Source organism: Lonchura striata, chromosome 4A, assembly GCF_050655825.1.
Source record: "Lonchura striata isolate lonStrDom1 chromosome 4A, ASM5065582v1, whole genome shotgun sequence".
Classification (NCBI taxonomy): Eukaryota; Metazoa; Chordata; class Aves; order Passeriformes; family Estrildidae; genus Lonchura; species Lonchura striata.
Window position 1 is genome coordinate 17,409,276 of NC_140742.1, and position 13,837 is coordinate 17,423,112.

Sequence of the window (13,837 nt, forward strand, 5' to 3'; positions counted from 1 at the left end):
TAGCTTTTCAAAGGTAATCCCCAGAAGGGCCCACTGGTAGGGAATTTCCCACAATTTCAAAGCAAAATAAAGAAGTCTTTGTATTATTTGAGGGCTTAGGACTTTTCTTAGCCTACTGATGGATAATCTGCCCATAATGTCCCTGCTCAAACATGGTTCCTCTCCTGGTCAGTCAGTGAACATTCCTGCATTAATGGTGTTCCAATTCCTTTAAAAAAGGAATACCTGTAACACTTGATTGCAACCAAGCAACTGCACCTAATGAAGCATCCTATACCTATTGAAAATAAGGAGTTTCATAGGAACTAATCTTAGCTTTCACTGCTGCATTGCAGGGGCAGCAATGGAGGCTAATTTCTATCAGCCAAAATCCTTAATGAACAAAAAGCCAGAAGAGTGGAGGTATTTTTAGGATAATTTATCAGAAATATGGACAATTTTTAGATGTACCAAATGTGGTCATAAGCAACAATTTAAACCCGTTTCAACAGATGTTTTAAATTGTATTTACCTCCACGCTTTTTGGGAGCTTCAGGTTTCATTTTAACGGTATTTCTGCTTCTAAATTCAGGCCCTTTAAAATCATCTCTGTCTTCATTCAGCACTGGCTCAGGCTGTACAACCACTGTACCTAGAATAATTTTATTTAGAAATTGGAAACCATTACACATCCAAGTGAAGTGCAAAATTTCTGATTAATAAAGCCAACAAAAAAAAAATTGTAATCTGTTGACTAAAACGCAAGGAAGTTTTGAATGCACAGATGTTCACAGAAAAAAAAAAAAAACAAAAACAAAAACCCAAAACCAACAGCACACATTTCAAACTACATCTGTGTTGCAGCTGTAGGACAGAAGCCAAGGACTGAATGGGCTGAGGAGCAAATTCTGCTCTTTCTGCTCTTCTGTGGCATGTGCAGGACAGGCTGTCACACTGCTGGGGGGTGCAGGACAGGAACTTATTACCAATAAAGGACATCACTTAAACCCCTCAAAACCCTATGTTCTGCTCTCTTTGCCCCTTCTATTCAGTTTCCCTCATCTTAATTTATTTCAGTTTGAAATACACAAAAAAGCAGTACAATAAAAACCTGCTTTGTCTTTAACAAGACTCAAAATCTGACATGTTCATTTAAATAAAGCACTAATCAAAATTACATGAAGGAAAAACCAAATCTTTACTATTTAAGGGCCCAGTTTTGTTGTGAGGACACTAAAAATAATCTAATATTCTTTAAAAAAATATCATTTTAGAGTGACTGCTCTCAATACTGCTACTCATACATTGAACAGCAGCAATTTTCCCTATAACTTTCATAGGCAAGAAATGGAGGAGATTAATCCAACTCACACTGCAGCTAAGAGCAGAGGGATGCAGGTCTGCAGTATTAACTGTTTCTAAAAGGTGCTTAAAAATAGATCAAATAATGGCATTTTCCCCCAGAGTTAGTTTTGCTTTTGTTGATCTAATTGCTAATAACCCCAAAGACAGAACAGTAAAATAAGACCTCCAAGTGACAGAGGTTGAGACTCCTGCAAAACAACAGAATAAATAATTTCCTTGGTTTTGTGATGGTTTTATACAGATGTCAGCAGGCATTTGAAATTAAGCCACCAGCACATCCTTGTGCACCCTGAGATTAAAATATTCTGGGTTCCAAATTGAAAGTGCTCAGGTCCCTCATTTTTGTAGGCAGAAAATCAACAGGACCTTCAAGAGGCATTTTACTGAAATATGTGCATTCTAGTGAATTATTTATGCTGCATTATAATCTTGGCTAATTTGCTGACTTCAGAAGCAAAAAAAGAAGAAAAAACCCCAAAAAACATGACCTACCTTTAGGCAAGCTTTGCATATCTACATCATTCTCTGAGTTCTCATTTGAAATATCTTCATTTACAGTTTCATCTACGATTTGTTCATCATCTGACCCAACATATTTTGTTACAACTGTAGGTTTCCTGCATAGACAGAAAAAAAACCCCATGCTCTGACAAACAGTACAAACTGCAACTCAGGTAAGCTTTGCAAGCAAAACACCATATGAACTGTGAAAACCGGAATTATTTTTAAACTAATTAAAGACATTATGAGCTGGGATGCTCCAAGTTATTATTATACAATTGTAGGATAATTTTCTGGTTTGGAATAGGATTTCTCCCCTCCCACGTGGAATAGAAGTATATATTAATAAAATCTTTTTGTTGTAAAATCAAGGTGTGATATATTTTTAAGGAAGTTACAATACCAGGAAAGAAGTCTAAATGAAACACATATGAATTAATTTTAGCAATCATTCCATGTTTAAGAGGCAGCACAAAGAGAACACAAAGATATTAGCAAATTACAAAAAGCATCTTGGCAGAAGAGATGCTTTCAAGAAAATGAAGGAAATGCAGAAAAAAATTAAAAAGCTGACTACTGAACTAAAGGATCAGCTGATAGAACTCCACACAAACAATTTAAAACTGAATCCATGAAAATGAATGAACTTACTAGGTCAGGATGGGGAGAAAATAATACAAAATATGGAGCAAATTTTTTAGTAGTCTGAAGGCAATGCATGAATTGGATACTGAATACTGCAGGATACTGGTTTTGTCAATATAAGGTACAGTATGATAAATGCGTGAGTGAAAATCCCTTTAGTGATAAGACCAGAAGCAAAAAACAGGACTTAAAATAATATATAGATGGAAAGAATTCAGCAGGACACTGGATTCAAAAGATGAGGGAGAAACTAAAGCCAAATAAAGCCAAATATAAAATCACACTTGCAAATATGGCATCAAGACAAACATAAAAAGGAGACTGAAGAATATTAATTCCAGCAGACATGATAAAATAAAGCAACTTGGATAAAAAGGAGGGAGAAAAGAGATACAAACTTCTAAAGAGCAGTACTAAGGCAGTTGCTGAAAGCTCAACTCCCTGCACTGTTCACTGGGATTTAATAAAAATCACAGAGGACAGAATTTGAGTGACCACTAGCAGAGAGCAGATGATGAGAAGTTTGACTGGACCAAGTCTGCTCTTACTTGGGACATAAATAATTTGTTTCCTGCAGGTTCAAGCAGTTGGTATACAATTCACTCCATACTTTTTATATCAAAGAAGGAAAAAGAAAAAGCAGGGATACAGCAAATGGCAGTTGCTGCACAGGACAACTCAACAGCACAGTCTGATGTTGCACTCATCCACTAGTGAAGCACATAAAACCTCTTTTTCTGTATGACCCAAATTAACATTTTTGGAAGAATCCTACATGTACAAATAGCACTTGTAAAAACTCCTTTGTCCCGAAGATTTGGGATAATCTTGTCTTTGTAAATGAGAATCAAACTTTAGCATCTTAACCTTTCATCCTGGGAAATGGTTTGAATGGTTTGAATTTTAAGTGTATGATGAGGCATTTGTTTTACCAACACTCTATAACTTCATGAATTTATACTAGTGTGGACCAAAAATATTTGACACAGTGCATCCACTTTTCTATAGCTTTCCACACCCAAAACTGAATTTATTTGGTTTTATTTGTTTTTATTTTCCAAACCAACCTTTTGGAACGGGATGATCCTAAGGATTTGGTTCTTTCCGAAGAGCTACTCCCCTAGAAACAAGAAAAAAATGTACAAGTCAACACATTTATATCCAAGGGAACTGTCAAAAACCAGTTTCTTGCATTAACTAGAAACAACTCAGAAATCACCAGCATCCTTATAAAAAAATAATTTTGAAAGAGCTGCAGGAAAAACAGTAAATACAAGTGACAATTTCAACAGTCATGCCAGTTCAGTTCAACGGAATCTCTGGAGTTTCTGGTCAGAAGTCAGCAGCTCACACAGGTTTGGGAATGCTCTTCTTGCTACATGAAGAAACCATCCCCTTGTCCAACACAGCCTTGCAGAGGGCCCTGGCACTCAGGAGTAGCAGCAGCCTGCACCCACAAAGAGCCAGCAGAACAGACTCTTGGGAAGTGGTGCATGGGCCAGAAAGCACCAGCTGTCTTCAGAGCAAAACTGATTTTTTCAATTGTTTTTGCACTCAAATCACAGCTAGGTCTGGGCAGTTGAAAATACCTGAATTTACAGCAGTAAAGGCAAACTAAGGCCTGGCACTTGTGTTTTCTCTACAATGTTAAGATCTTGTCCACCAGAGTGTTTCCAATAGGAGAACAGGGAGAAGTAACACCACGTAAAAAACTTCTGCTCAATTTAACATAGATCCAGTGTGTTCTTTTTTTTTCCCAAAAAAAAAAAGCATATAAAGAACAACTAAGTACCTACTGTTATCTGAGCAATAGGGTGAAGGGGAATGACATTAATGGGTGCTTCTGACAGTATTATTGAAGTATTTATTGCAAAAGCAACAGAGTAAACTCAGGCACTGTGCACTTGACATGCAAGTAAAATTCAAAAGCATTTTTATTCCTACCTCATCCCTGTTGTTCTCCATTGAAGCTGGACTTCCTTTAGGTTCTCTGCTTTTACCTATGGAGAGAAATTAAAGGAGTCCACTGAAATGCAAGGAACATCAGAAGTTCTTCATATTGCACATCACAGCATTGTTTACGTTTCACCAGCCTGGACATAGAGAACTGTGACTTCCAGAGACAAATTGCTGCATAACAGAAAAGACATTCCATTGTGTGGCATACATTTTACAGAAATAATTCAGAAATCCCTTTCAGTTCAGTCCCTGGGAGCCTTGCTGTTGGTGAAGATAATACTGAAGCACTGCAAGTGCAACTGCATGCAGAAATAATATCATTAGTGCATTTTTGCTGATCTCTAAGAATTTCCAACAAGTATTTTCTCTCACACATTTGACATAAGAAACAAAGTATTAAATCTGTCATCATGGAAGCACAGACAAAAAACCCATTTGATCCAAGTTCTGATGAAAATTCCTGTTTCTCAAGCTTGAGAACTGTGGAATATAAAGCCTAAAGACCTACAACCTATTGGCACCTGCTCCAATCCACCAGTCTTAGAAATGGAAGGGAAAGTTTGCAGTTCATGATTGAATGATTCTTGTATGAAGTTGCTTCAAAAATTTAGGAACAGCAGGTTTTTATAAGATGCTGCTGAGTAGGAAGTATAATTACAGGATACTTTTCAGGATTATTTGTGATTTTTAACAGAAGACTACTACCACTGCAACCTTTTTATCCTTAAACTTCAGTTTTGGGGAAAACCAAGCTATTTACTTCTATACTTGGAAAAATCTGAATCACTTAGAGAATTCAATGCTGGATATTTGACCTCTGCAGAACTGAGTAAATTGCAGGGAAAATCATCCAGCCATTTCCAAATGTGAAGGAAGAAATACAAAATGAAAGCAGACAATGTTTCTGGCCTTTATAAGTACCTGAAACTTCTTGTCTAAAATATTACAGGCATTCCCCGGTGTGAGGGAGGAACCTGAGATGTGGAAGGAGGGTGACATTTCTGCTGGAGCTTGGATGCTGCCTACCTTCTACTCTTGACCAAGTCTGCCCAAGTGATAAACCCATGGAAAATAGCAGCTTGGAGATCTTGGCAGAGCTTTCCCTGCTCTGGCAGCCCCAGTGAGTGCAGACTGCACTCAGGCTGGCAGCCTGATGCACATGTGCAATTCCAAAAGCAGCTGAACGTGCTGCAGTGCCAGTTTCTCCGTGTGCCCACCGAAGGGCCCCGTGTGCTGCAGCCATCCCCTCCCAGCTCACTGCTGACCTGGCTGGTCCTGTCCAGCCACTCCAGGGCTGTGAGGGAGCAGAGCTTCCCCTGGGACTGCTGCCCCACTCCTGGAACAAGAGCAGGCAGGCTGGCTCTCCTGAGCTCTGCATGCTGGCAGCCTCTGACCTCTGTGTGTGGCAGGGACAAAAGTTTAGGGTATGAAGTAGTAGCAGCTAACACCCAACTGATTTCTAACATCCAGCCTTCCTGGGCCACACTTAACCAAGTTCATCATCATCTCCCTCCCCACAACACTCTACCCAATAGTTCACATATCCTCCAAATGCTGGAACAAAACAAGATCCATTACTACATAAATTTGATTTGGCCCCAGTCACATCCATAACTTCTGCTTGTAACAAGCACACTAGATTAAAAAAAAAAAAAAAAAAAAAAGCAAGCACACTTGCTAAAGACATTTTTGTTATGCACAGAACATTAGGAAGGGAAGGAAATTTGCACAGTAAATTCTGGCATTTCCTAATATTTATATGTTTAATCCTGACTCTTCAACTTTAATATGTTCTTTTAGATCTCAAAACCAACACTAAAATATGTCTGCTATGAATTTGCAAGTGTATCCATTTCAAAGACAATCTGTGTTTTACAGCAAGGAACCAAATGCTAATTTTTAACTACAGAGGATAAAGAGAGAAGATTTCTTTCCCCTAGTGTGCTCCTCAGAAAAACTTCACTTTGAGATGCATCTTCATCACAGTTTATTTTACTGTTCTGCTGAAGCACCACATGAGTAGTTTCTTTTTCCTGTGCCAACAGTTCAGTTTGATGCTGACATGAAGAGGTGAGTGCCACAGGCAGCAGACTCTCTAAACAAAGCATTAAAAGATAAAACCTACACATCAGAAAGCCCATGGAAGATATTACTTAAGACAAGAGGAGTTTGAAAATAAACTCTAATACAGCCAGCACACTCTTTCTATATCAACACAACTTTTAGCGCACTAAGCAGTAGAGATTGAAAGGTTTTGCATCTGAATTCAGTCCAGGTTAAACTAAGAAACAAATTTAACCAGTTAAATTTAGAAACAGATTTTATTCTGTACTGATATGAAATAACTTCACTTTTAATCACTGTCATCAAAGTGTTTAAGCTTTGTTACCTATTTCTGACTTAGAAGTAGAAATGCCTATTATCAATTTTGACCTAGTGCAGGATTCAAGTTTTTTTAAAAGTATTATTTTCTTTTCAAATGTTTCCAGATTATATGTAGAAATCTTTTTCAAATTACTATGAAAGCATGATCTCCAGAACTTCTGCCACACCTACAAGGACTGCAAAAGTATTACTACAGCAGAAAAACCAAGACACTGCATTTATAAATTCAGGAAAACTGAAAAAGGAACTCCTAGCACAGCAAATACCTGTGTGTCTGATAGCTCATGTTTCAGAGAAGAGAAATTACCAGAAGATCAGGGTTTTTTCACCTTTAGGAAGATTCAGAATTGAAATAAATATTTTATCAAAGGCCTATTGTGTATTCATCAAGCTATCATCACTTAAATCACATTACGACTTGGTATAATTACCCCAGTAAAGTGTGATATAGTGAAATAACAACATCAAATTATTTTACTTTAGAATCACATATACATTTAAAATTAATATAAAATGTCTTTTTACCTATACTTTTGTTTTTAGATAATGCTGGAGGAGAGTTTGTGTCCTCAGATTCTTCTGATGAGTGAGCCAAGAAGTCATGGAGTTTCTGTACCAATGTATTCAACTTGCTTTCACTGTTAAAATACAAGTAATACTCACAGTTACCTACACATCTCACTTCAATTTATCAAGCTTGAAAGCTTATGTTTTTTTTCAATTAATACACATCCACAAGAGATGTAAACATTTGCTTCTGCATGAGTATATCAGAGCAAATAAAAAACATATAATTTTTCTAAATACTAAGTGAAACAGTAGGTGCAGCCCTATTGACAAAAAAGTATAAAAAGTCTATTTTAAGTAATTTTCACTGTTTATATACAATTATATTCAATACAATTATTGACAAAATTCAAGAAAGTCTGAGTGGTAATGCTGCTATTGACATGAAGGCAGCAAAAAATTAATATTCTACTTGTCAGAGTCCAGACAGGTAAGAATAATAAAATCTCTATTTCATTACCAAAAATGTCACCTTTGGGATATAAACCACTAGAACTAACATAAGAGTTCCACCTGCAAACTTAGAAAAAACCAGGTCCACTGAATATGACAGTGAATAGTTCAGTGAATATGACAGGTCCACTGAATATGAAAGTTCTCTGATGCAAAACTTTTATTAAATCTACCACCTCCATACATGTTGCGTGGTGTTCATTTTGTCAAGAAACAACCATGCAGGACCAGATCATTCCTTGATCTGTTTGTTAAAGTGCTGATGATTAATTCATAAAAAATAATCCCCTGGCAACTTTCACTAGACACTTTTAGACCCCAGGAACAGCTTTGAGTACATTACTGACTACAGTAAAAAGCAACATCTCGATGGCAGGCTTGCATTAAAAAGTTGTTCCATTTCATAACCTCCATGTTACCCCTGGCATTTCACACGGTTTATTTCTCCCAAAACTCCTACAATTTCCCAGGACAAGGGGTTTCCAGCTGCCCTGACCGTGGCCAAGGGTGCTCAGCCCCTGTTCAGACAGTGCCAGGGAGCTGTTTGCTCCCTCCCTTCCTTATCAGCCCTCTGGAATCTGCAGCTGATCTCTCCTGACTCATCACCCCTTATCTGCTGCTCCAGACCTTTTTCCACTCCTGACCTACCCTAGCCCCAGCAGAAGTGAGCCCAGATGAAGGATAAAGGCTTTCCACCCTTCCCACTGCTTGTTTCCCCATTAATTTCAAAATAGCCTTCTAATAGCAAGAAGAAATTACATTTTCCGAGCCTGTTTTATTGGTCCTAAGAACTTCTGAGTACTCAACCTGAGCAGTCACCTTTACCATCCCTACCATTTCTCTGAACACATCAATTTATTAACTTCTGACTTTCAATTTGTTATTGCAAAATAAAAATTTCATTTTATCAGAAGGATGTGCAGCTGAGTGCTCTCTTGAGCCATGAGTGAACATCCTCACATCAGTCCCAGTGACTATTCCAACCAGTGAAAATAACCACATAAAACAGCATAAACCATCCGTTTAAAAAAAATAATCTGCTCTTTCTTTAAATCACCTGAAGTACTCAAAATAAGACAAAATAGCTCTTTGCAATGAAAAGATTTTCTGCGTGAGTGAAGGGCACTTTTCTTTTGAGACTACGTATGTACCATCAATCACTGGAGCAAGTCTTAAAGAGCAGAACAAAGCTCTTTAACTCTCAAGAGTACCTTAAAATTTTTCTCTCAATCTGTCCAAAAGTCTTTCCCTCTAATTACTGGACTCATGCTGCTACGCAACTGCCAGTTCCCTAATCTTGGGCTTCCCTTTTTCTCATGGATGGAAGGCATACTTGGAAAACATTACAGAAGATGATAATGGTACACTGCTGTCTTAACAGCTTGCATGGTCTCCTTTAGAAAGGAGATATAATGATAATTTACTTGCATTAAGTGAAAAAAAAAATAGAGTTGTTCAGAATTATTTGATAGTAAAAGTATAAAAGATTTTATATCCATTCCAGATGGTCTGAAGAAATAAAGCATATTTAGAAAGGCCACACAAAAGTACATTTTTGGTAGTAAAAACAACAAAAACAAAAAAAGCCACACATGTGGAATTCTATTAATTTAGTTTATAAATAACTTGTTTTGGTAACAGCATTTTAAAGAAAATAGGAGCTACAGATGAGTTCAGTATTACTACTGTCAATACAGAAGGAATTCAGAATAGTATGCATGTGTCTTTGTGACTAATACTTGGAACATTATCTACTACTATTCATCAACTCTTACCCTAACTAACATAAAATTACCATTTTCAGAGCAAGGTGTTCTTGCTGGCAACCAATCAAAAAAAATTATATACAAACTAAAACTAAAACGTCTTCTCGACTTGCTTTTTCTCTTGATTATTCATCATTTTGTACCATAAGCCTTTGTTTAGGAATACCAGGTCAAATCTAAGTAAAGGTGCTACACTTAACGAAATATTAATTTAGGGCAGCACTTCATCTGGTTTTGTACAAAAGTAATTTTATACCATTAATTTCTACTTGCGAAATAATAATCTATTAGTATTGTTTAAAGTTGCTACTGGAAAACGCTTATTCTTTGCAGTACAGACCCAGTCACTATTAAATTGATCACAGCCTATAAAGGTGTGGTTTTCAATAAATATCAGAGCCTAAAACTGTAGAACCATCTCTGAAACACTAGAGCCTAGCAAGCAGGCTCCTCTACACTGACAGTCCCCACCATTAGTGTTTTCACACTTGAGTTTTCTAAGCAAATGGCTTCCCCACCACTGGAGAGCTATTTCAACACTGTTCAGCCTAATTAAAACAGGACAGAAAGGGAAGGTGCCCTGCTATTATTGGTTTGGCCATGAACCTGATTTGTGACCTTGGGAGCTACCTTGGAATGTACCATTCCTTACCTACATTCAGAGCAAGGGCTGTTAAAGCAACCAATAAATGCCTGGCCCTTACAGGGTAACAAAACACCCAGAGTAGGCAAATTACCTATAAATAAGTCCACTAATAATTAGAATAAATAAAGAGCCAGACAGGTTGTGTCATAATCTAGACATAACACGCTTCACTCCAACAGGCTGTTGAGTGCTGGTCCCTGGGTGTTCATACCTGTACCAGGTTTGTGTGGCCAGGCTTTGGTAGTAGGGGGCTACAGGGGTTACAAATTTCTGTGCAGAGATGCCAAAAGCTTTCCCCATGTCCAGCTGAGCCAACACCAGCCTGCTCCAAGAGGGACACGCTGCTGGTGAAGGCTGAGCCCATCAGCAGTGCCCACAGTGCCTCTGGGATTGTGTATTTGGGAAGGGAAAAAACCTGCTGCAAAACAGCAGCTGGGAGAGAGGAGCAAGTATGTGACAGCAACAACCCTGCAGACACCGAGGCCAGGGGAGAAAGCACATCAGGGTCAGAGGAGAGACCCACCTGCAGCCCATGGGGGTCCACAGGAGAGCAGAGACCCACCTGCAGCCCATGGGGGTCCACAGGAGAGCAGAGACCCACCTGCAGCCCATGGAGTGATGCCTGAAGTTTTAGCTTTCCTATTTTGCAGATTCTGTACTGCATTAGGATATAACTCCAAACTTCATGTAAAGTGTTAGCACTTTAGTTCTCCTCACAGTTCAGTCACACAGAACAATCCTTTTCCAGCCCCAAAACCAAGGACACTGCTGCAGCTTCAGGCCCAAAAGTGTAAACAACAGGGAATGGAGGAGAGCAATCTGGGAGGATGGGACTGCATCACCTGGAGCTCTAATTGGACAGTTAACCCCAAAATGGAAATGGACCAAAACTTATAAAAGTGTGAAAACTCCTGACTTGGGTCCATCTTGGGTGGAGCCTCAGCCGGGCTCTTGCACTGCCCAAGGTGAATCCTGTGAAGGCCTTTTAATAAATCCCTGCTTTATTCCTTTAACCCTGTCCAGCCTCTGTTCCAGGAGCCTCTCAAGGCATCAGGAGAACCCCACACCTGCTCAGGGTGGTGCCCAAAGGAGGCTGTGAGCCCACAGGAACTCTCTGCTGGAGCAGTCCCAGAAGAGCTGCAGCCCATGGGAAGGAGGCACATGGGAAAAGTCCTTGGAAAACCATCTCCCATGGGAGGGACCCCACTCCCTGCACTGCTCACCAGGAGGAGGCAGAGAATGAAGTAAAGCTGAACCTGGGGGAAAGGAAGGGCTGGGCAGAAGGTATCTGAACATTGGGGATTTATTTCTCATTACCGTACTCTGATTTGACTGGCATTAAATTAAGCTGATTTCCCCAGGCAGAGTCTGTTTTGCCCGTGCTGGCACTTGCTGGGTGATGTCCCTGTCCTTATCTCAACCTGAACTTTTCACTGTCCTGTCCCTCCCCTGCCCAGCTGAGGAGGGGCAGTGACACAGTGGGCACCCACCATGAGTTCACCCCCCATCCCAGCTGATGAGTGTCCTTCCCCAAAGCAAATCACATCACCTTGGGAAAATAAAATTTTAACAAACTGTTTTCATTTGGCTTGCCATACATTCACATAATGGTATTTCTTCTGAAGGCAGGCAAGGTGAAAATTCATAACCAGGGCAGTGGAACGAGCAGCACTGACCACTTCAGCAGCAAACCCAGGACACTCTGGACTATCCTCTGAAACTGCACTGAAAACCTGTTATTGCATTCAGTTTCTATTTGCTTTCTAAAGACACTTTCAAAGTGGAAGTGGGGAATGTCTCAGTTATTGTCAACATCGGGAACAATAATCTGCTGCATTTTCTTTAAACAAACACCTACCAACTATAACTCTAAACAAGTGTCCCTCACGTGCATTTCAGTGGCTCCTGAAAGTGATACAGGAGTCCTTTCCAGCTTTTATCTATCCCAATGTTGACAAAGACGCTTTTCTTAACCACATGTCTTCCTTAAATTCAACACTTGTCTAAGATTTTTCTGTTTAAACTTTTCAAATAGTTCAGGGCACAAGTTTTTTCAATTCATGTTTACAGTTGCTTCAAATTAAGTCTCAGTCATTTTTCGCTTTTGAAATCGAAACACTGCAGAACAACTATTAAGCAGACAAAATTAAACAATCCTTAGGAAAAATAATTAAAGAAAAATAAAACCAGATGTACTTTTAAACTGCTAGCCATGCTCTGCTTCAAACTGTATCCCTGTGTGAACAGCAGAAATCCAACAACCCACAGCAAAACTCACAGTATTTTATTTAGGATGGTGGGAAAAGACTACTCCTAAGCCTTGATATAACCTGGCCAATATTCTGTCACCTGCTAATCTTCATGAAAGTTTTACCTGATGAGAAGAAGGGTTAGAATTAGCCCAATTCAAATAGTTCAGTTACAAGGGTACAGCCTACATTGTTGTTTCACATAAAATATCTCAATATTGTGGCTGAACACAAATGAAATAACTTAAAGCTGTGGGAAAGGGCAAAAGAGGAAAGTGTCCAGTAGAGTTGTTTTATTTTCTTATCCCGATTTAAAAAATGGAGTGAACACACCACACCTGCCATGTCCTAAGAAACCTACTTCTGTCAGAAAAAAATATAAAACCAGAAAGTAAAATCAGCCTACCATTATATTACTTGAACAAGTAAAATATGGTTTTATAATGGTGGGAAAACAGAGCACTTCATCCCAGTGTTTGTTTTTGAACTCAATGATGGTTTTCTGCAGGCAAAAGCAAGATGACACTAAGTCCTAGATCAGATTCACATTTTAGACCTTACTTACACTGAGACACCAATTCTGCCAAACCAAGTGAGGTTTTACACTCAGGAGTCACCCAATGTGTTTGTGTTGGCACGAAGCAGCTCTGCTGCCCAAGGACACAAAGGCTCAGGCCCTGCACACACCTGATGCCATCCACACTCAGTCCTCCTCCACCCCACAGCAGGGAGCTCTGGAGATCCCCATGTCCAGCCCTCAGCAGGGACAGGTCCAGGAGGCCACCCAGGACAACGTCCAGCAGGTTCCAAGTGACTCCACAGATGGAGGCCCATCTTTCTGGGTGAGCTGCCCGTGTTTGACCATTATCACAGCAAAGCACTTCTCTTGTGCTTAGGAGGAATTGTACCACACTGAAATGGCTAGATCAGATACATCAGAAAATACCTGAACACTAAAGCTCTGACTGAAAAGAGATGGAGGCATCCAGCACTTCACCAGAGATTCTGCATCTAACACTTTGTTAACACACACTCACTTTTTAACTTTGTTTAGAACTGACTTTGAATCCATGGGGGCTTAATCAAGTGATACCTGGTGCAGTTGAAGACACTCAATGATGTGGATGAAGTAATTTTGGAGCTTAAATACAGCATAACAGGTTCAGATAAGTAAACAGAATTATCTTCCTCCAGACACACAAGGGGAATGAGAAAGCAACAGTTCAAAGTCACTAAGAGACTCTTTATTCTGTTCAAGGAAGCTTACATAATTTCTTTCTGTTCACATGGTATGAGTTATCACACTTCATTCACTAAGAAGT

General features: G+C 39.3%; 1 protein-coding gene across 9 annotated transcripts in view; it reads right to left on the bottom strand.

The window, feature by feature from the left end:
- ATRX (ATRX chromatin remodeler) overlaps positions 1-13,837 on the bottom strand; it is a 66,761-nt gene that overhangs the window by 48,710 nt on the left and 4,214 nt on the right. For 4 of the 9 annotated variants that reach the window (XM_021525268.4, XM_021525271.4, XM_021525270.4 and 1 more), the window contains 5 exons: positions 7,360-7,472; positions 4,435-4,490; positions 3,558-3,610; positions 1,837-1,961; positions 512-631 (listed from right to left, as the gene is read on the bottom strand). In XM_021525268.4, the coding sequence (XP_021380943.2) occupies positions 512-631; positions 1,837-1,961; positions 3,558-3,610; positions 4,435-4,490; positions 7,360-7,472 (467 nt within the window). Of the gene's footprint in view, positions 1-511; positions 632-1,836; positions 1,962-3,557; positions 3,611-4,434; positions 4,491-7,100; positions 7,123-7,359; positions 7,473-13,837 lie in introns of those variants that run through there. The other 5 variants (XM_021525272.4, XM_085571011.1, XM_085571010.1 and 2 more) reach the window with 4 other exon arrangements.